The sequence below is a fragment of the Mustela erminea genome, chromosome 14 (genome assembly GCF_009829155.1).
Source record: "Mustela erminea isolate mMusErm1 chromosome 14, mMusErm1.Pri, whole genome shotgun sequence".
NCBI classification, from domain to species: Eukaryota; Metazoa; Chordata; class Mammalia; order Carnivora; family Mustelidae; genus Mustela; species Mustela erminea.
In genome coordinates this window covers 85,895,394-85,915,961 of record NC_045627.1, presented here as the reverse complement: position 1 = coordinate 85,915,961, position 20,568 = coordinate 85,895,394, and the positions used below count along the sequence as shown (strand labels likewise).

Genomic DNA, 20,568 nt, shown 5'->3' with positions numbered 1-20,568 from the left:
GTGTCAGACGACGGACGGCCTCGCCGCTGAGTCGGCGTCAGTCCAGGGCTCCTGATGGATTCCACGGCCGTGATGCCTAGGAGTCAAGTCAACTTTCAGGTCCCATTTGGCATTTTCTTCCCCCCTCTCCATCCTCCCTGATTCCTACCAACGCTCCCGCTCCCCTTCGCTCAGTGGTTCGATCCATCTGGGCCCGCCCTCCCCGGGCCCAGCTGTCTGCGCATGCGCGCGCTCCAGCTGCGAGCCGCTCGGCTTCGGGGACCCCTGGTCTCCTGCCTGCGGCCGCGTGGCTGCGCGTTGGCTGTCTCCATGGCAGCAGAGACCACGTGGTGAGGGGGCCGCCCACCCGGTTCCTCTGTCCCGTCGAGGCACTGCGGATTCATCTGCACCGCGAGATACCGCCCCCGATCGGGCGCCCCCCGAGTGCTGGGAACTGGCCCAGCGCGTACCCTTTCTGGCCCCCGCAGCCCGGCGAGGTAGGTGTCGCCGCCCACGGGCCGACGATGACACTGAGCCCTGCGGACGCGCAAGGCTAGCCTGTGGCGCCAGCCAGAGCGTGACGAGTGGGGAGCGGAACCCCGAGGCCGCTGCTGGTCAGGGCGGGGGCCGTGGCCCGGGGGCAGCGACCGAACGCGGATGGCAGGTCGTCAGGCTCGCGCAGGTACCTGCGAGGCCGGGCTTGGGCCCCCTAGCACCGTCGGTAGCGTGGTCTGGTCCGCGGTTGAATGAATCTCACCGAAGCCCTGCCCCCAACCGACGCTCTTTAAGCTCATTTCTTGACAAACTTTAAGATAGGCAATAACCTTAAATGCTTCAGGTCCATTGGGGGGAAATCGGAACTACGGAGCAGAGCCTTCTTTGTTTGAGAGAACAGAGTGGAGGGGACTGTGGTCAGATAGACAGTGTAGCAGCCACTTGTGGCTGCAGCAGCCAGTTGTGGCGGAGGGGACTTGCTGTCCCAGTGCCGTCAGGTCTTTATACTTCAAGAGAACCTGGAGTTCGACAAGATCAATCCCGATTTTTAACACCTGTGCCAAATAAAACTTAGTCCCCAGTCAGGTTTATCTCACGGGCTACCAGTATGCAGCTATTCATTGTAAAGGCTATTTGGAAGGAAAGTCCTTAATTAGAAGAAATCAGGTATCTGAGAAGGAGGCCTATGGTTTGGTTTTGTTTTGTTTCCTCTGTAAAATTAGAAAAGTAGGTTGGATACCTCTAATTCTAAATATGGAAGGAGCTGCACCTTGTAGTGAGGGGGCTGCTGCCCAGAGGTTTAAGCAGAAGCTTGAAAAGCTCAGTGATCCTTCAGCAGTAGGAAGTGTAGTCAGGATAAGGTGAGGGTCCCTGGAGCCCCATGATTGTGTTCTGTGGTTTCATCGTTCCTTAGAGTCTCTGCTACCAGGCCACAGCCTGGATATTGATAGACATGCATATCAGGGATTCACTTCTGATGGGATAACTTAAAATGCCCCCTTTCCATCCACATACACAACTAGGTAAAAACATTTTTCTGAAATGTACAAGACAGGAAGCTGTTAAAAATAAATAAATAAATAAAAAGAGATACCATAAGGCTAAAATTAAAAAAAGACTCAAAGGCACAGGGCCAGCCTATCAACAGAGTTGCACTCAGACATCATGGATAATCTTTTCCGTTTCTTTTACTACTTTCTTGTAGTAAAACAAACATAACAAAATTTATCATATTAATCATTTCTAAACATACAGTTTACTGGCATCAAGGATATTGACTTTGTTATGCAACAACCATCACCCATTCCCAGACCTTCTTCATCTTGCAAAACTAGAACTCTGTCAAACAATAACTCCCATTTCCTCCTTGCCCGGTCCCTGGAAACCATGATTCTGTTCTCCGTCTCTATGAATTTGACTACTTTAGGGGAATCTTGTAGTATTTTTTCTGTGATTGCTTATTTCACTTAGCATAAACTCCTCATGGTTCATCCATGTTGTAGCATGTGTCCGAATTTACTTTTTAAGGCTGAATGATATTCCGTTATACATATATAGATCTCATTTTGTCTATCCATTCGTCCATTGGTGGGTACTTGGGTTGCTTCTACTTTTTGACTATTGTGAATAACACTGCTGTGAACTTGGATGTACAAATACCTGATTAAGTCTCTGCTTTTACATTTTTGGGTGTGTATACCCAGAAGTGGAACTGTTGGATCATACGGTAATTCTTTCTGTGTTTGCTGTTTTTTGAAGGACTGTACTTTTTTGTAGTTTGCAAATTTTCCAGGGAACATGTATTGCGTTGAGAAAAGATCAAGGGAAAAACCTCACTTTGTGTCCTCAGATTAGCTCCCAGTGTGGAGCCAATGGTCAGAGTGTGAAGTAGCATAGAATGTCTTACAGGAATTCAGAAGTGGTGCGAGTGCTTAGGGAATGGGCACGGGCTTCAGACTGGAATTAAATCCTACCCCTGCCACTCAGTGTGCTGTGTGAACTTGGGCACATCGGAGTTTTGGTTTCCACTTCTGTGGAAGAAGGATAATAATGCCTACCCTTTCTGGTTTAAAAGAGGATTGAGATCCTGCAGCGTAAAACGCTTAGCCCCATAAATTGCTCAGAGTAAATGCTCACTAAAAGGGCAGCTCTTGGAACCCCTGGATGGCTCAGTTGGTTAAGCATCTGCCTTTGGCTCAGGTCATGATCACAGAGTCCTAGGATCAAGTTCCTCACTGGGCTGCTTGCTAAGTGGGGAGCCTGCTTCTCGCTCTGCTATTCCCCCTGCCTGTGCTTTTTCTCCCTCCCTCCCTCCCTCTCTAATAAATAAATAAAACCTTAAAAAAGCGGGGGAAGCAGTGGTTGTTACTGCTGGAAGAGCAACAGGACTTTCTGCATTAAGTTATGGTTATCTTGTGTCCCCCCCAAATTCCTTAGGTCGAAGCCCTAATCCCCGATGGGACTTTATTTGGATATAGAGCCTTTGAAGAGGCAATGAAGGGTCATGCCTGACTGGTTGAACTGATTCAGGGTCATCAGTTTAAGCCTCATGTTGGGCATGGTACCTGCTGGGGGGGTAAAAAAAAAAAGGTAAAAGGAAGAAGGAGAAAAAAGAGGTCATAAAGATTAAATGAGGTCATGAGAGGTCAAGCCCTACAACTCTACCCATTAGGTGGAGCCCTAATCCTAATCTTAGAAGACAAGGAAGACACCAGCGCGCTCCTTCTGCACACACACAGAGGAGAGGCCTCGTAAGCAGGCACCGAGACCACAGCAGGCTGGAAGCCAACAAGACAGCTCTCACCAGGAGCCAACCGTGAGGGAACCTTGGTTTTTGGACTTCCAGGCCCCAGCACAAAAGAAATAAAGTCTACTGTGAAAGCCCCCAGTCTGTGGAATTCTGTTATGGCGTGACTAGGGCTCACCCCAGTCTGTGTTCCTTTTCCTTTGCTAGGGTCTCCTCTGCAATCTGCCCAGACTGGATCTGGCATCGCATGGGTGCTGTAGGGCTCTGTCCTTGTTTTCTCACCGTGGTCTCACCAGGTCCTCAGACCTCAGACACCCTGTATACACTGACAACTCCCAGATATTTGTCTTCTGACCTGACTCCCCACGGAGCCCGAATTGCCTACCTAGTTTCTTCATTTGGACATTTAATGCTGGTACTCCAACTTTTTTAACATTACAGCATACCAAGAAAATGCTAATACTTATTAGACAGCACACTGGAAGAAACAGATGATCTGTGCAGTTTGCAGGGGAAGGCAGCCAGCCCCGGCCGGGGTGGGCGTGGGACGAGTGCACTGTGGTTCTAGGAACCTGGGCCCTACCAGCGGCCACAAGGGCTGAGGGGATCAAGCCTGCAGACATGCCTAGAACTAATGAGTTGTGCACAACAGTGCACATCATAACAGTGCACAAATGGGCTAGGGCACCTTGGTGGGGAATAGACGTCCTCAAACATAATATGGTCCCAAGTGAATCTTTGTCCCATCCATTCCCATCTCCTAACAGTGCTGCCGTTCTCCCCATGGTTCAGGTTCTAAACCTGGCTCCTCTTTCCTCTATCTTGCATCTAGCCGAAGCAGATGCTATTGGCTCCGCCTTCAGAACACATCCAAGTACACTCCTCCCCACTTTGCCAGCCTAGCCCACACCTGTACCCGCTCTCCCCTAGACTGTTCTTTTCCATATTTTATTTATTTATTTATTTATTTATTTATTTTTAAGAGAGCATATGAATGGTCAGAGGAAGAGAGAATCTTAAGCAGGATCCATACTCAGCGCAGGGCCCGACCTGGGACTTGATCTCACAACCCTGACATGATGACCCGAGCTGAAATCGAGTCTCATACTTCACGGACTGAGCCACGCAGGCGGCCCTCACCTAGTCTGTTCTGAGAGCCTCTCCATTCTTCCTCCTGCCTACTTTGAGTCTTTTCTCCTCACAGCTGCAAGTAACCTTACTGGAATAGAAGTCAGAGCACATCAGCCCTGTGCTCCCCCGGTGGCATCACATCTCACTCAGGATAAACAGCAAAGTCCTTAGCATGGCCGGAGCAGGTCTGGTGCCCAGCTCCGAGCTCCTCTTCTGCCTGGGGATGTTGGAAGAACAAGGTAGAAGGAGCACATCCCCTCTGCATGACGGGGCCACCAGGCAGCCGTGACACAGTTCTCTCCCGTTTCAGCCATTGTTCTCTTGGATCTCTTAGAGCCGTCAGACCACATCCTAACTGTGAGGCAGTGATGTTGACCCCTAGCCCTGGAGGCCGAGTAGGAGTTGGCACTAGAAGCTCTGAGGGGGGCAAGCCTGAGGGATGCAGAGAAGTCGGGGGCGGCCGGAGTGCACAGGGGAGAGCACAGACAAGGGGCTGGAAGACGCTGGGCCTTCGCAGGTTGTGTTGGGGACTTTGCTGATCTTAACAGCAATGGGAAGGCGCTTGTTTATAAATTTATGTCTCCTGTCCTGTTCTCATGTCTGCTTTCCGCTTTCTCTTTGAGGTAATAGGAGGGAAGTGTGGTGTCACTGAACCAGCACAGGGCTGAGGGTCGGGGATCCGATAGTAGCTTTATTGCGCATGACGTGATCTTCTTTTCTCCCCCCATTAAGTGGGAATAAGCTCTGCCCTATCCAGCCGTAGGTTGCTGAGCGACTGGAAGGACATAGCAATGACCGCTGCCGCAGTTACTGAGCACTTACTGTCCGCCAGAGACTGATCTAATGCTTTATTTGCATTAAGTCTACGAGGTTTGTCCTGTTTTAGGGGTGAGGAAGCCGGCCTATGGAGGACAAAACTCATCCAAAGTCCCAGAACTGGTCAGCGGCAGAGGTGGGTGGGGTTCCCACTCAGGCAGTCTGGCTCTGGACACTGTATTCCTAACCCCCATACGAGGCTGCCTCTCATAGACTTTGCACACCCCAGTGTTTGGGAAAACAGAAAGGCATGAAGATAAAAAGTACAACTCTGGTGCAAAGGGCTTAGTTCAATAATGCAAACAGTTGAAAGCAAACCCAGTCGACCCACTGTAAATAAAGAAAACGTGTCTTCTGGGTTCTACTTTGTGGTTGTCTTAGGTAATAAAATTGATGGCTTCCTGATAATTACCATTAAGAGGTTCCATGAGATGTGCTGCTGGACTTGGCAGATAAAAATCAGACACCCTTATTCTTTCCTGCCATTGCTCAGAGCACCTCTAATGCAGAATTAAGAGGAATCCTTGCTGGAGACTGTGCCCTGCCAGATCCCATGTCATCAAGTTCAGTGAGAAAGAAATCACCTGATAAGTGCACGAAGATAATCATGCTCACAAATTACTAATTTTCTTAGTAACTGAAGATTTAAAGTTGATATTGTTTCGAGAATGATTCCCCCTAATTGACAGGAACCGTTCACTGTACTGTTAGCACATTCAGCCCAGGGCAGAATCCAAAGGCACAGAGAAAGGTCTGCAGGTGATGGGGGGTGTTGGGGTTGGGGGGTGAGTCCCAAAAGGTTCTGCAGAGCCTAAGAGTCTAGCAAAGGCCCAGGGACTAGACGGACACCGCCCTTAGCAGAGGAAATACCAGCCAGGGGAGGACTGGCTCAAGGGACAGCCAAGGTGCATGGGTTTGTAACGGCACAGATGTGGGTGACCTCAGCCAGCTGCCCTGCGAGTGAGGAATGACTTCTGTGCCTAGAATCCCTGACTTACATCCAAATGGCTTTCTCCAGTCACAGGAGTTTAGACGGTGGCATTACTGCAGCTTCTCACAGACCAAAGAAAGGCCCAGATATTGCATCCACATCCCAGCCAGCAGGGAGGCAGGGGGGAAGGAGTAGGGCCAGGGCACCTCCCTCTCAGGATGGGCCCCACAAAGTGTGCACATCACTCCCACGTAGATCCTGTGGGCCAGAGGCTAGTCCCCTGGCCACATCCAGGCACATGTTTTTATTTTGCGCAACCGTGTGCCTTATTACTAACGAGGGATTCCATTTCTATGAGTGAGAAAGGAAGGGTGGGCATCTGGGGGCTCCCAGCATCCTCGGCCCCCCACTCCAATTCAAGTGACACTTGCCACTTAGGCCTCCAGAGCACCGTGACTTGTTTTCGCGGCACTTAACACACTGACTCTGCCATCACTTTTACTTATTTGTAAAGTGTCTGTTTTACCCTCCCGCCAGTGGGAGGCGGGAATCATATCGTATCCCCAGTGCCTAGGACACAGTAATGGTCTAGAAATACTTGTTAGCTCACAGATAGGATTACACTGAACAAACCCAGAGTATAGGTGGTATTCGAAGAAGAAAGACATTGTCACCTAGTCCCAGTCGTCAGGCGGTGGGCAGATAATTTCACCATGAATTACACCCCTGTGTCCTGTTAACTCTGTCTTTAGGGTGAGTCCCTGGGCCAGCCCCCTCCTAAGGGCCCCACTTGCCGAAGCCAGCCGCCACCACTGCCTGCTCTGCTGGAGGCCTTTCTCAGGCATGAATACCATTGCTGCCAGTCCTGCTTACAGCTGTCCGCGGATTCCCATATCTCACGGTGTCCCAAGTCCACCTGCCTTCCCACCAGAGCCCTGTGTATCCTTCTCTCCCGGGAGCGTACCCACCCCCTTCCTAACATTTGAATGCTTCTCCTCGCGGCTGTTGTCATTCAGATCTCAACTAAGATGCTGCTTTCTCAGAGTGCTGGCCCTGAACCAGCAACCAGCTATCAGCACCCAGTCATCTCTCCCACATCACCTCCTACCACTTGGTAGACTTGAACTTGTGCCCCACCCCCAATGCATAATGCGGACCTAATCTCCCCAAGACAGATTCCGGATGTCAGTTTCTGAGAACATGTAGAAACACTTGAGAGAGATTGGCTCTTGGAATTTGGAAATACCACTAAATGTATCCTTTGAAATCTTGGGGATACGCATCCCAGAACCTCAAGCCATGGTGGGGACATGGTGGGGCTGAGGTCTGCAGCCCGGGACCAACTGCTTCCAACAGCAACTTGCGTCCACCTTCTAATCCCCACAATCCTGGCTTGTTTTGTGGGCCTGGAAACATGTATGTATTACCTCATAATGCTAAATTTTACCTGCCACTCAGTGCCATACAGATTCCTGGAGCCCCAGAAGGAGCTCTTGGGATCAGTCTGGGTTCAACCAAGGATACAGAGCTCGTGGGGGATATGGATTAGGACCTGCTACGAGGCACTGCCTGGTGCCACTGCGGGGGCTGCCAGGCGAGTCTGAGACCCCCAGTGCAGGCTGAGTGCAAACCACCGAGAAGGGTGGGCCAGCTCGGGCAGCAGAGGAAGCTGTGTCCACAGCTGTAAATTCTTTCCCAGCGAAGCCTTCGTTCTGCTTTTAAAGCCACTGACTGGAGGAGGCCCCCCCAGATTATCTAGAATAATCTCCCTGGCAAAAAGCCACCTGATGATAGGCTTTATCCTATCTCCAAAATGCCTTCACAGCACCACCTACGTTAGCATTTGGGAATAATTGCGGACTTGAGCCTCACCGGTTTGACACCTGCATGTGCCCATCTCAGAAAGGCCGGTTCCTAATTTCTATGTGAGACACATTCCAAGTAATTCCAAGAAATGATAGGAACAGAACTGCCCATTTCTCCAAATCCCCAGTTTCTCTAGCTCACAGCTCGACAGCAGCAGTAATTAGAACTTGATTTCATGATTATTATTTGTTCACCCAGGGCCGGTTGCTTAGATACAAAGCAATTCATTTTGAGCCAGATTTTTCTAAGGCGTCCCGTAGATATTATAATGTTCCAGAAACCTATTCGGTAATAACTCACAAGTAATGGCTCCCAGAGTTAACCCATTCCTGCTTCACACAATACACGCTGACTATCATCAACCACTGTGTAATACTCGGTCAGTAACCAGCTGGTGGGCCTAATGCTACTTACAGGATAGTAATCCACATTTCAGGCGGAGTTTATTCTGCAGGTCTCTAGCAACATTTATTTTGAGGCCTTTGGGGTTGTCATATTAAATTCCACCCCCTTGATAAAAAAAAAAAGAATGTTTATTGTAAAAAAAAATGGATAATACAGAAAGAGGTAAACAAGAAAATAATCACCCTATCCTGCCACCCAGAAGTAGTTATTAGTATTCAGATGCATATTCTCTCATAAATATGCATATATAATATTTATAAAACCATACTATTCATGCATTATACTTCTTTAACTTCACATTTTGTGATTAAATAATCCATGTAACTAAAGTTACTAATATTTTAATAATTTTACATATCTACCTTGGCCTCTCTGTTGGACATTTACTTTGTTCCCACTATAAATACCAGGATACAATCTTGCAACTAGAAGAGGAGTACATCTTGGACACCTAATACACAACATAGTGATTACCGTCAACAGTACTCTACTACAAACTTCCAAGTTTCTTAGGAGAGTTGATCTTAATTGTTCTCACTGCAAAAAAGAAATCATTATCAGGAGGCATCGCAGAGGCTTTAGCTGAGCTGCTATGGTAGTAATCAGATTGTAGCAAATAAATGTATCAGATGAACAGCTGATGTGAGCTGAAACTTACACAGTGCTGTTAAGTCACATATGCCAGGATCCAGGATGAACATCTTTATGTTAGTCTTTGCACACTTTTATGAATAGCACCTTAGTACTTATTCTTAGACGTGAAATCATAAGAAGAAAGAATATAAAGTATACAAGGCTTTCGAAAGATATCAACAAATTCTTTTCCAGGTTGTTAAAAAACTTCTAAAAGAGATCTCATACTTGGCACCATTTATAAAACATCATTTGAGAAGTAGAAGGATCAATATAACTATTTCCTAAAAAGCTTATTAACTTCTTAGTACATTTATCTTGAGATGGAGTAATTCTTTATTTCCTTAAAATAATTTGTCTATTTGTTAATGATACAACCCCAAAATTTTATCAATCCTCTTCAGGAGCCTTAAATATGTGGCCAGGACACCGGCTTTCCCTAATGGCTTTCATCTGCCTTTCCAAGTGATATCAAGTGCCAGCATGCTGTCCCTTGGCCTTATCAGTGACAGGGGCTGCAGAAGGAACAAGCCCATTAACGCTAAGTCATTGCGGATGAGGGATAGGTCAGTCATCTCAGCAAGCAGTTGATGACCTTCCTCCTGTGCTCCTGTCCCATCTGACATTGCTTAGGAAGAGTTCCTGAGATCTAATTAAGATCCATCCATCTCCCTGCTCTGTCCCAGTGCCCTGTAAGGACTGCCAGGCCATAATGAAAGTTCTCTTACTGAAAGACGCCAAGGAGGATGACTGTGTCCAAGATCCGTACATCAGGGTAAGTGCCTGAGGCTCTGGGTCCCGCCCAGCACCACACTGTCTTCCTAAGGAAGCTAATGGGGGGGACAGGTGGTGGGTCTGTGAACCCTCTGAGGAGCTGACACAGACTAAGTTGGTCCTGTGACCCTTTTCCTTACTTTCCAAACAACCCTAGCCAACCTGGAACTGTATTCTTGTATTTGCAGGAATTAGAATTATATGGACTCGAAGCCACTCTGATCCCTGTTTTATCATTTGAGTTTTTGTCTCTTCCCAGTTTTTCTGAGAAGGTAAGTTCTGTCGGTGTCTGAATACCATAATTTCTGAGTCTCTAGACCCCTTGCCAGCCCGAGCCGGAAGTATTTCTTCACTGCTCCCTCGTTTTACTACCAGACTTGCAGACAAGGGCAGCGCAGCCTCCCCAGGCTCCAGTGCACGGTGCTATGAGTCTGTCCCTGTGACAGTCCCCAGCTCCTCCAGGAAGCCATCCTGATCTGGAGGCAGGGTCTGGGGAGGGGGCTCACAGCCGTGCAGGCCTTTCCAGTGCGTCCTCCGGTTCACCCATCTGTCCTGACCACGCACTTCACTATTTTAGAGGCCCCAGGTTGGGCCACAATGTTAGGTCTGCCGCCAGGGGGAGCAGGGATCCGTCCTGCCGGACACTAATCTTAGTAAAGCCTTCCAGATGTTTGCCATCAAAGTTTCAATGCTCAGGCAGCCCTCACCAGCAAGCACCCTGTCCCAAGAGGGGAGCACCTTCAGGGCATCTTCCAGGAGCCCTGTTCTAGACACATGGGGGAAGAGCCAGCTGGTTTCATGGACTAGGGGTGCCCAGCCATGCTCCAGGGCTCCGTGCCACCTTTAGCACCAGGTTCACCCCTCTTGCTCTTTAAAAATTTTTAATTTTATTTATTTATTTGACAGACAGAGATCACAAGTAGGCAGAGAGGCAGGCAGAGAGAGAGGAGGAAGCAGGCTCCCTGCTGAGCAGAGAGCCTATGCGGGGCTAGATCCCAGGACCCTGGGATCATGACCCGAGCCGAAGGCAGAGGCTTTAACCCACTGAGCCACCCAGGCACCCCCCTCTTGCTCTTTATAGAAAGCCTGTTTTCTCCTTTGTTTGGGGCCAAATACTACACGATTCATTCAGTAATGTGCCCGACAGACACTGCTCCGGCACCTGTTAACACCCCATGCGCTGGGCTGTGTGCCGAGGGAACGAGGTTAAGAGGGACCCAGACCCACGTGCCCTTCCAGAAGCAGCCCTGAAAGGCCTCAGAGATCTCATCACTTGAGATCGCTTCTTGGACCTCGTGGCCACACAGATACTGGAGTTTCCACAGGAGCCTCTCCCATCCCCGCCAGCCAGCATGGCCCCTGAGGGCTTTTCTGGACTCTTGTCTTGCTCCCTATGCTACAGTAAGTCGGGGCACAAGGCACGTGTTCGAGTCCTGGCCCTGCCTCTCACCACGGGCCAGTTCCTCAGCCTCTCCAAGCCCAAGTCTTCATCGGTGAGAGGACAGGAGCCTCACGCAGCTCCTCGGGAACTTCGAGTGAGGGACACAATATGGAAAAAGAGCAATTTTCAGTAAATGTTGTCACAGTTACTATCTTTGAAAATCATGGCTTCAACATGGATATTGCCCTTTGAAGAGTCCAGTGGTTTTTTTTAAAGATGTATTTATTTCCCCAGAGAGAGAAGGAGGGAGAAAATGTGAAGGGGAAGAGGCGGCAGAGGGAGAGAGAATTCTCTAAGCCAACTCCCTTCTGAGCGTGGAGCCCGATGCCAGGCTCCCTCCAGGACCCTGGGCCAAAGTCAAGAGCAGGCAGCTTACCCGACCGAACCACCCCAGTGCCCCTTGAAGGTTCCAGCTTTAGTACAGATGCAGATCCAGTCTGCCCTCCTGCCCGCATCCTACCCAAGCCCCGGCGGGGTCAGATGCGCCCCTCCCCCGCTCCTGCTACACTCCCACCCTGTATGCTCTTTCCTGGCTCTCCCCTTGACTGTGAGCTGCTTGAGAGAAATGCCATGAACAGTGAGTTCATCTGCGCACCCTGAAAGGCCTAGAATAGTCCCAGGCATCTCTCTAGTCAGCTCCCGGCAGGTGTCCATGGAAGAGTGGGTGGATGGATAAATGATGCATGGATGGATAGAAGGAATTAGTTTTGTGAAGCATTTGGAAATCTGGAAAATGTTGAACTTGGCCGTCGTGTAAAATGTCTTTGTTGCGGTTTGGTGCATAGCTGTCTCATCCTGAAGGCTATGGAGGACTCATTTTTACCAGCCCCAGAGCAGTGGAAGCAGTGGAGCTGTGTTTGGAGAAAGACAATAAAACGGAAGGTGAGGGGCCTCTCCTGAATTCCACTGGACTTCCTTTCCTCTGATTCTCCTGAGCGGGGAGACCGGATTCCAGAAATAGATTGTTCAGGCTTGAAACATCTCAATGATTTTGAGCTCAAAAAAGTATTTACGTACCAAGCTAGTTCGTGTTTGTGTAACCTTTGGAGGAAGCAGAAAATGGCCTCTCTCCTTATAAGCAGACTCTGAATGTCCCACACAGAATGACAGGTTAGCCTCTTGGTCTCTGACCAGAGCGGGCACCTGGTGGTGTCACATGACAGATGCTGCCTTGGGAAACAGAAGACAGGGCAGCCCCCCAAAGTCCCCAGACCCTGAGGGATTCATCTGCCGGTGGTCATTTCTCTTCTCAGAATATATTGGTGGCAGTCTCTTAACTCGAAGAGATGATGAGAAAATGTAAGCACATCAAAAAATGGCTGGTGCCATGCCAGGCACTCAGTGACATGATCATCTCGGTCCCTTCTTCCCACTTCCTCCCTCTCTCCCTCCCCCATCAAAACACAGGAACAGAGCCCAGGCTTCAGACCGAACAACTACATTAGTCTTTCAATCAAATAGCTTCGTTGCTAACATTTACAGAGTGCCTAATGTATGCCAGGCTCTGTTAAATGCTTTACATTCGGCATCTCATGTATTCCTGGACCGCTGGCCAGAGGCATGCATACTGTGGTCATCATGTCCAGTGTAGAGATTACTTTTTAAAAATACAAATCTTTAGGGACGCCTGGGTGGCTCAGTTGGTTAAGCAGCTGCCTTTGGCTCAGGTCATGATCCCAGGGTCCTGGGATCAAGTCCCACTTCGGGCTCCTTGCTCTGCAGGGAGCCTGCTTCCTCCCTCTGCCTCTGCCTGCCTCTCTGTCTGCCTGTGCTCGCTCGCTCTCTCTCTCTCTGTCTGCAAATAAATAAATAAAATCCTAAAAAATAAAACTATTAATCTCTTATTTAAAAAAAAATACAAATCTTTAAAAATAAATAAATTAGTTAATTAATAAAATGAAATTTCCCATGGGAGTGTAAAGGGTAGCCTAACACTTTTATGTTCGGGAAAGTTACGCTCCTAATCGGATTGTAGGAAGAGAGAACTCGTGTGTCCTTGTCTTCTCCAACAGTAGTGAACACCCGGTGGCCTCAGCGTGTATTCATCCAGCTCATTTTCTCTTTGTATTTCTTTAATCCACAGTTAAAGCTGTTTGTTTGTGCCCTAAAATCGTAATGTTCTCTGTTAAATTGTGTTTGCTCACGAACCGGAAAGTTATGGTCTTTACTTTGACTTAATGTATACATCCGAGATTATAGTTTCTTGACTGCTTTCAAATACATGTCCTGAATAAAACCAGTTGTGTTGCTCTATTAGACACTAAGTTGCTATTTTTATTTTTATTTTTTATTTATTTTTAAGTAAATTTATTTAAATACATTTATTTATTTCAGAGAGAGAGAGATCGCAAGTAGGCAGAGAGGCAGGCTCTCTGCTGAGCAGAGAGCCCAATGCGGGGCTCAATCCCAGGACCCTGAAATCATGGCCCGAGCCAAAGGCAGAGGCTCAACCCACTGAGTCACCCAGGTGCCCCTAAGTTGCTACTTTTAAAGAACAGTGACTTTTTCTTTAAAAGTCTGCATTTTTAGGGGCACCTGGGGGGCACAGTTGGAAGAGTGTGTGACTCTTTTTTTTTTTTTTTTTTAAGATCTTATTTATTTTACGGGGAGGGGGGAGAAGGGAGGGGCAGACGGAAAGGGAGAGAGAGAATCTCAAGCAGACTTCCCATGGAGCTCCACACAGGGCTCGACTCCACAACCCCAAGATCATGACCCAAGCCAAAACCAAGAGTCGGACACTTAACCGACTGAGCCACCCAGGTACCCCAGGCTTGCAACTTTTGATCTTGGGATCATGAGTGTGAGCCCCATGTTGGGTGTAGAGATTACTAAAAAAAAAAAAAAAAAAAATTAATAAAAGTTTACATTTTTAAACTTCAATGTCACCTGCAAATTCATTCTTCAAGTTATGTTTATTTTCTGGTACATACTAAAAGTGCTTCTAGTACAACTGTGGAATAGAGTTAATACTCTAAGCAAGGCATACTGAAACATTTATGAAGTGATTTTTAGAAATTTGACTGCCGAATATGAACAGAATAAAAATGGATTTTTAGTTTGAGATGCTGTTCTTTATACGTGGTTATTAATAGTTTGCCTTGTTCACAAGTGTCTTAGGATGAACAAGGAGCTCTGGGCAGCAGTCCAGATGGCCACTGTGGTGTTCGCTGCTCTCATCTAATTCTATGTTTTACAGTCTGGAAACATTCTCTGAGAGAAAAATGGAATGCTAAGTCAGTGTATGTGGTCGGAAATGCTACTGCTTCTCTAGGTAAGCAATCAAGGTAAAGATAAAACACCAAAAAAATGACTGTGATGTTGTGATTTGTAATAAAAATGTGTATTTGGCTCTGTCCCTGTCCCTGGGACAAATCTCCTTTATAAAACTCTTGGTATTTGCTAAGTGATAGGAAAGATGAAGTTGCCCCCTTTTTTTTGGAAAGCTTTACTTATTTATTTGAGAGAGAGAGCTTTCACTATACTCTTACCAGCAGCATATTTGACTAATTATTCATAAATATAATAAGCAAAATATCATATTTTAAACTATAGTTTTTTGGGTTTTTAAAAAAATTTTATTTATTTGACAGACAGAGATCACAAGTAGACAGAGAGGCAGGCAGAGAGAGAGGAAGGGAAGCAGGCTCCCTGCTGAGCAGAGAGCCTGATGCGGGGCTCAATCCCAGGACCCTGTGATCATGACCTGAGTTGAAGGCAGAGGCTTAACCCACTGAGCTATCCAGGCGCCCCTTGTTCTTTTTTAAACAAACAAGGTTAAGTCATTGGGGAATGAAAAACTATTTTTCTTCTTTCCTGTAGTCTCTGTTATTACCATAGTCCCCACAAATGTGGGTTGGATTGGATCATTTGCTCCCAGAATCAGGCACATGGTTTACTAACTATTGCCTGTGTGTTATGAAGGGTATTTCAAAGGACCAGAATGAACAACAGATGGAAGAGGTGCCTAGAGTAAGGTGGGGGGGGGGGGATGCACTTCCACACCCCCTCCCGGTGCACTGCCTACCCAGCACCTCTCTATGGCACCATTTGGGTTTTTATGAAGGATTCATTACAGAGGCATAATTGATTAAGTCATTGGTCATTGGTGATTAATTCAACCTCCTGCCCCACTCTTCTCCTTGGAGGCAAGAGACTACCCTCTCTAATCACAAGGTTGGTTCCCCTGGCAACAAGCCCCCATCCTTCAGGGCTTTCCAAACACCACCATTAACATAAACTCAGGTGTAATGGAAAGAGATCTGTTATGAATAACAAAAGGCAATTTTAGAGGCTCCTGGGTGGCTCATTCAGTTAAGGGTCTGACTCTTGATTTCAGCTCAGGTCATGATCTCAGGGACCTGGTCTCAGGTCCAGGTCATGATCAAGTCCCCAGTCGTGCTCTGCACTCAGCAGGGAGTCTGCTGGAGGATTTCTGTCCCTCTCCTTCTGCCTCTCCTGCTTGTCCTGGTAAAGGTATGAGACAAATATATTCAAATATTGCTAAATGGCATAAGAATTTGGGTCATATATTTTCAGAAATACTTGTTCATATGTATTCAGAAGTTCTGTTACATTGATGCCTGGCTGGCTCAGTCAGTAGAGCATGCGATGCTTGATCTCAGGGTTGTGAGTTCAAGCCCCACGTTGGCCATAGACATTACTTAAAAAAAAATAAATAAAATCTTTTAAAATTAAAAAATAAGGCTCTAAAAAATAAGCTTTGTACCCTCTGGCCCACTAATCCCTTTCCTAATAATCTAGCCAAAGGTAATAATCCAAAACAGGAGAAAAGAATTGGTTTTTATATGCGAATGTACATCATAGCATTATTTATAATCATGAAAAAGGAGAGCCCCCAATAGGGGAATAGTTAAATAAATTATGATACATCTATATGATGATTATATAGTTTCTTCTTTTATATACTTTTTATTTTGAAGGAAATTTACAGAAAACTTAAGTTACAATACAAAGAACTCAATCTTTCCTGGACCCCTGGAGAGTAAGTTGCCAACGTGATGTCCCACCAACCCCAAATAGTTGAATGTAGGTTCCCTACAAACGAGCACATTATTCTGTATCGCTGCAACTTTCCCATTCCAGAAATTAACATGCACATGCTAGTACCTCTTACTTCTCCGTAATGTCCATCGTGGCGGAAGGACGGCATTCAGAATCCTGTCTTGCCTTCGTCGGCATGTCTAGTTAGTTTCCTGAAGGCCAGAAAGGTGCCTCTGTCTGTTGTTGGCTTCGTGACTTTGACACTGGCCAGTTGTTTATAGACGGTCCCCTAATCTAGTGTGTGGGCCAGGTGTCCGTTTCCACTCTGAGAAACACTTCTGTCTTCTCTTTGCTTCAACTGTTCCATTCTCCTGACCTGATGTGCAGCTTTTGGGGGGAGCCAGAGGCAGCTCTCGGGCCAGAGGGCTCCTGCAGGATGGCCCCTGGTGACCTCAATGCTCACACCACTGTGACATTCCCATCTCTTGAGCGGCGAGTTGCTTGACTAATGAAGAGCCGGTGCGTCACTTTTCAATACAGAGCAGCTTGTAGCTCCGGGCTCTGCGGACCAGTGAAGAGGGGATCGGGCCCTGGTTACCAAGGAAATCGCCCCCACTCTCCCATCCGCCCCCCCCCAGCTCAGTTAAGAATTTGCTCACACCTTCCTTTCACTGTTTCTTTTTTTCTGAAGTAGAAGAGGAAAGAAAATTCTCGTGGCAACTTTGGACTTACACATCACTTCAGCTCTCAAACATGACACGTTTGTAAATGGTCCTGTAATCACGCCACCTTCAGGCTCGTCTCAGTGGCACCCCGTACAGGCTGCATCTCATTGTTCTGTCAAATGAGAAGAAAACCGAAGAGCAGAAGTGGGGATACGGGATGAGAAACCTGGGACAGAGCCGGCTAGTATGGGCCGGCCTCCCGTGTGCTCCAGACGGTAGAGCCTGGTCCCGTGGGATCTCCCCTCTCGGGAGAGAGGTGCTTGGCTGGCTCAGCTGGGACCCACACTGCTGTGTGATTAAAAGTAATGTCTATTACTTTTAAAAAAGAAAAGGAAAAAATAATCTCTTAGGAGAAACCACATTCTACCTTAACATGAAAGTCAGTCACCCAATTTTGGAACCTTCTAAGTTCACCTTCCCAGACATGGTGTCCCAGAGGGCCTCTCTCTAGTGAACTGCTGGATGCTTCTGTTCATCCCGAAGCCCAGCAAGAGTATGGAAAGTGAGAGGAACTTGAACATGGACAGCCGGAGGAGTCCCAAGTCCAAGTGTTAGTCATCTTTTGCTGCGTAACAATTGCCCAGAACTTAGTGGCCAGAAACAATAAGCGTTTAATTTCTTATAGTTTCTTCAAGTCCGAAATCTGGGAATGGCTAAGTTTGGGTCCATCTGGCTCGGGGTCTCTCACCAGGCTGCAGATATCTCAAGGCTTGACTTGGGGGTTCTGCTTCCAAGATCACGTACGTGGCTCCACTTCCCAGCCTTCACATGGCCCTCTTTGAGGGCTGCCTTAGGAGACGGCAGCAGGATTCTCCTATTATAAGACAATCCAAGAGCCAACACAAGAGAGCCTCCCAGCCAGAAGCCAGTCTTTTCATCGTCCAATCTTGGGAGTGACGTCCCATCACTTCCGCCATCTTCTGTTTGAATATCGTCAGTCCAGCCTCGCTCAAGGGATGGGGATGTCACAGTGCTGGGAGCACCGAGGTCACCAGGGGCCGTCCTGCAGGAGCCCTCTGGCCCAAGAGCTGCCTCTGGCTCCCTCCAGAAGCTGCTCATCAGGTCAGGAGAATGGAACAGTTGAAGCAAAGAGAAGATACAAGTGTTTCTCAGAGTGGAAATGGACACTTGGCCCAAGCCAGTGGTCTTGATGTCAAAGTCCATCAAGATTTACTTATTTTTAGAGATAGAGTGAGTGCACACAAGAGAGCGAGTGGACGGAGGGGCAGAGAAAGAGAATCTTCAAGCCGACTCTCTGCTGAGCGAGGAGTCCGACCCAGGGTTTGATCCCAGGACCCATGAGTCAAAACTCCAGAGCTGGATCCTCGTCCCACAGCCGCTCAGGCAGCCCCTAAACCATATCTATTTTTTGAGTATTTTTCATTGCCTCATTTCCCCATGAATTCTGGGAGAATACTGAGATCATCGGTGTCTGTAACCTTAATGTGTCTTCACATCCCACCTGTTGATTCTTATGATTTGCCTTTGCATTAAGCATTTTCTTTTAAGATTTTATTTATTTGTGAGAGAGAGAAAGAGCGAGCGAGCACAGAGGCAGGGGGAGAGCAGGCAGAGAGAGAAGCAGAATCCCCGCTGAGCAAAGAGCCGGGAGCCTGACGTGGGGCTCCATCCCAAGACCCCGGGGTCATGACCTGTGGTGTACTGAGACCCTCCCAGTCCAGTCAGAGGAGGGGCGGCCCGGCCAGGGCGGCCGTTCACTGTAAGCAGGGCTTTGTTCCAGAACAAAGTTTACGGCGGCATGTGACTTTTGACTCTTGGGTTCGGGACACTAGCAATGACCTGTAAATGAAAAGCTGACGGTGTTGATGTGAAAGCTGCAGTTTGTTATTAGCCGGCAGGTCTCACGTGAATCCTAAAGAGAATGGCCACAGCCCCTCCTCCGTCAGGGGGTGCCGCAGCCCGTGGACAGGTGGCAAGTGTGGACGGCACAGGGGCCGCGGCCCTCCTTCGGCATCTTCTGCGGACGGGCCAGCGTCTCCCGTGTGGAGGAGTGCACAGGGCCTTGGGGGGGGGGGGCTGCTCCTGCCGCGCTCCTGACGGGAGCTGCTCATCCCTCAGCCCAGAAGGCCCGTAGTTGAGGTGCCGGACGTCTTTGTTGGCAGGATCCCGGGGAGCCTCTCCGGCCCTCCCTTCCGTTTCAGTCTGGCCACGTCAGCCCACAACACCCTTCTGGACGGGGCTGGCCTCATCTCCCCGACAGAACGAGGCCCCTCGCATGCCCTGTGAGACGTAGCAAATCCTAAATGCTCACCACCTCCTCATTGGCCGGTAAGAAAGCCGCCTTTCTTCAGCTCCCCCTGGATGGCCAGGGTTCGCTCTCATCATCTTGTAAAATCTTTAAAGCAGTCCCCTGTGGCTGGGGTCCTCCCCTTGTGTAGATGAGCTCAGTGGGGCTCGGAGAAATGAGCACATGACCCAAAGCCACACATCTAGGAAGGATGGGCCCAGGGCCCAGCGCCCTCACGTTGGACACGGTGCCTGCCGTCATCCTGTACCAGCCTTCAGGAGGAGACGTTCCTGTGCATTTGCACATTAGCAAACAACCCAGGAAGGGAGGTCTTTAAGGAAAACACTTTTCTTTTATTGTTTTTCAGTGAATAAAATCGGCCTGGACACAGAAGGAGCAAACTCTGGAAATGCAGAAAAGCTTGCAGAATACATTTGTTCCCGTAAGTCGAAAAAGGTCACCCCAAATGACGCCCATTTACTCTTTGTTTCTTGGCGTCAACCCCCCACCCCGGGAGAGCAACATTTTCTGGGTGCGTCCTCTGTGGTGATGCTGGTTGGCGCACAGTGTGCAGGTTGCTTGTGGGACCACAAGCTCCTCTTCCTGTGTGTGTCTGTGTTGCTGGAATTCAGCCTGTCTCTCTCCGTCCCCTCCACCAGAGGACTGGAGACAACAGGAACATGACACAAACGAAACATTCAGAGACAAATCCCAGGAGACCATCTGCAGTGATGCTGCCAGGAGTGGAGGCGGGCTCTTGCCACTGGGAACCTTCCCCACCCCGCTCCTCTCAAGGGCCGCCTCCTTCTCCAAGCAGCCCACTCCCTGGGAGCACGTCCCTGGGTACCATGTAGCCTCAGACCTGAGATGGCACTAGTGTGGAGGGGTCTGCCTTTCAGTGGGGTTTCAGGCTTGATTGAAGCAAAGATGTGGGGGAGCTCTTGGAGCTAGAGGCACGGGAGAGCCAGAGGGGTTCCCGCAGAGCGGTCCTCGTCCGTATCTCCCGTCCTCTCTCTGCCGGGCTAACCCGGCGGCAGACACTGGCTCTTGCGTCCTCTCGCTCCTGCCCATCAGTAAAAGTGAGTCGAATGATCACCGCCCCATCATGGGCTGTTCACGAGGTATTAGATACTCAGAGATGAAACACACACGATGCCAGCGTATGCCGGGCTCCAGATGGCCCCCTGCCCGTCCCACAGCACTCAGCAGACATGCCCTCTCACTGCTGCTTCTGCCCCCACAGAGTGTCCAGGGCTGCGGTGGAGGCTGCTGGCGGGCCGTGGAGCAGGGCAGCTAGAGGGAAGGTGCTCCCTGCCCCTCTGGTCACAGCCGCTACTATGTCCCAGCCCAGCATTTTGCTTTAGTTGGCTGATGTCT

The 20,568-nt window shown here is 48.7% G+C and overlaps 1 protein-coding gene across 5 annotated transcripts in view; it reads left to right on the top strand.

Annotated features, from left to right (window-relative positions):
- The first annotated feature begins 3 nt into the window (after positions 1 to 3).
- Positions 4 to 20,568, top strand: part of UROS (uroporphyrinogen III synthase) — a 29,780-nt gene continuing 9,215 nt past the window's right edge. Inside the window, exons 1-6 of one of the 5 annotated variants that reach the window (XM_032313686.1) lie at positions 4 to 99; positions 9,689 to 9,777; positions 9,965 to 10,048; positions 12,003 to 12,099; positions 14,414 to 14,488; positions 19,559 to 19,633. In XM_032313686.1, coding sequence (XP_032169577.1) covers positions 9,715 to 9,777; positions 9,965 to 10,048; positions 12,003 to 12,099; positions 14,414 to 14,488; positions 19,559 to 19,633 — 394 coding nt within the window. In that variant the 5' untranslated portion in view covers positions 4 to 99; positions 9,689 to 9,714. The other 4 variants (XM_032313685.1, XM_032313683.1, XM_032313684.1 and 1 more) reach the window with 4 other exon arrangements.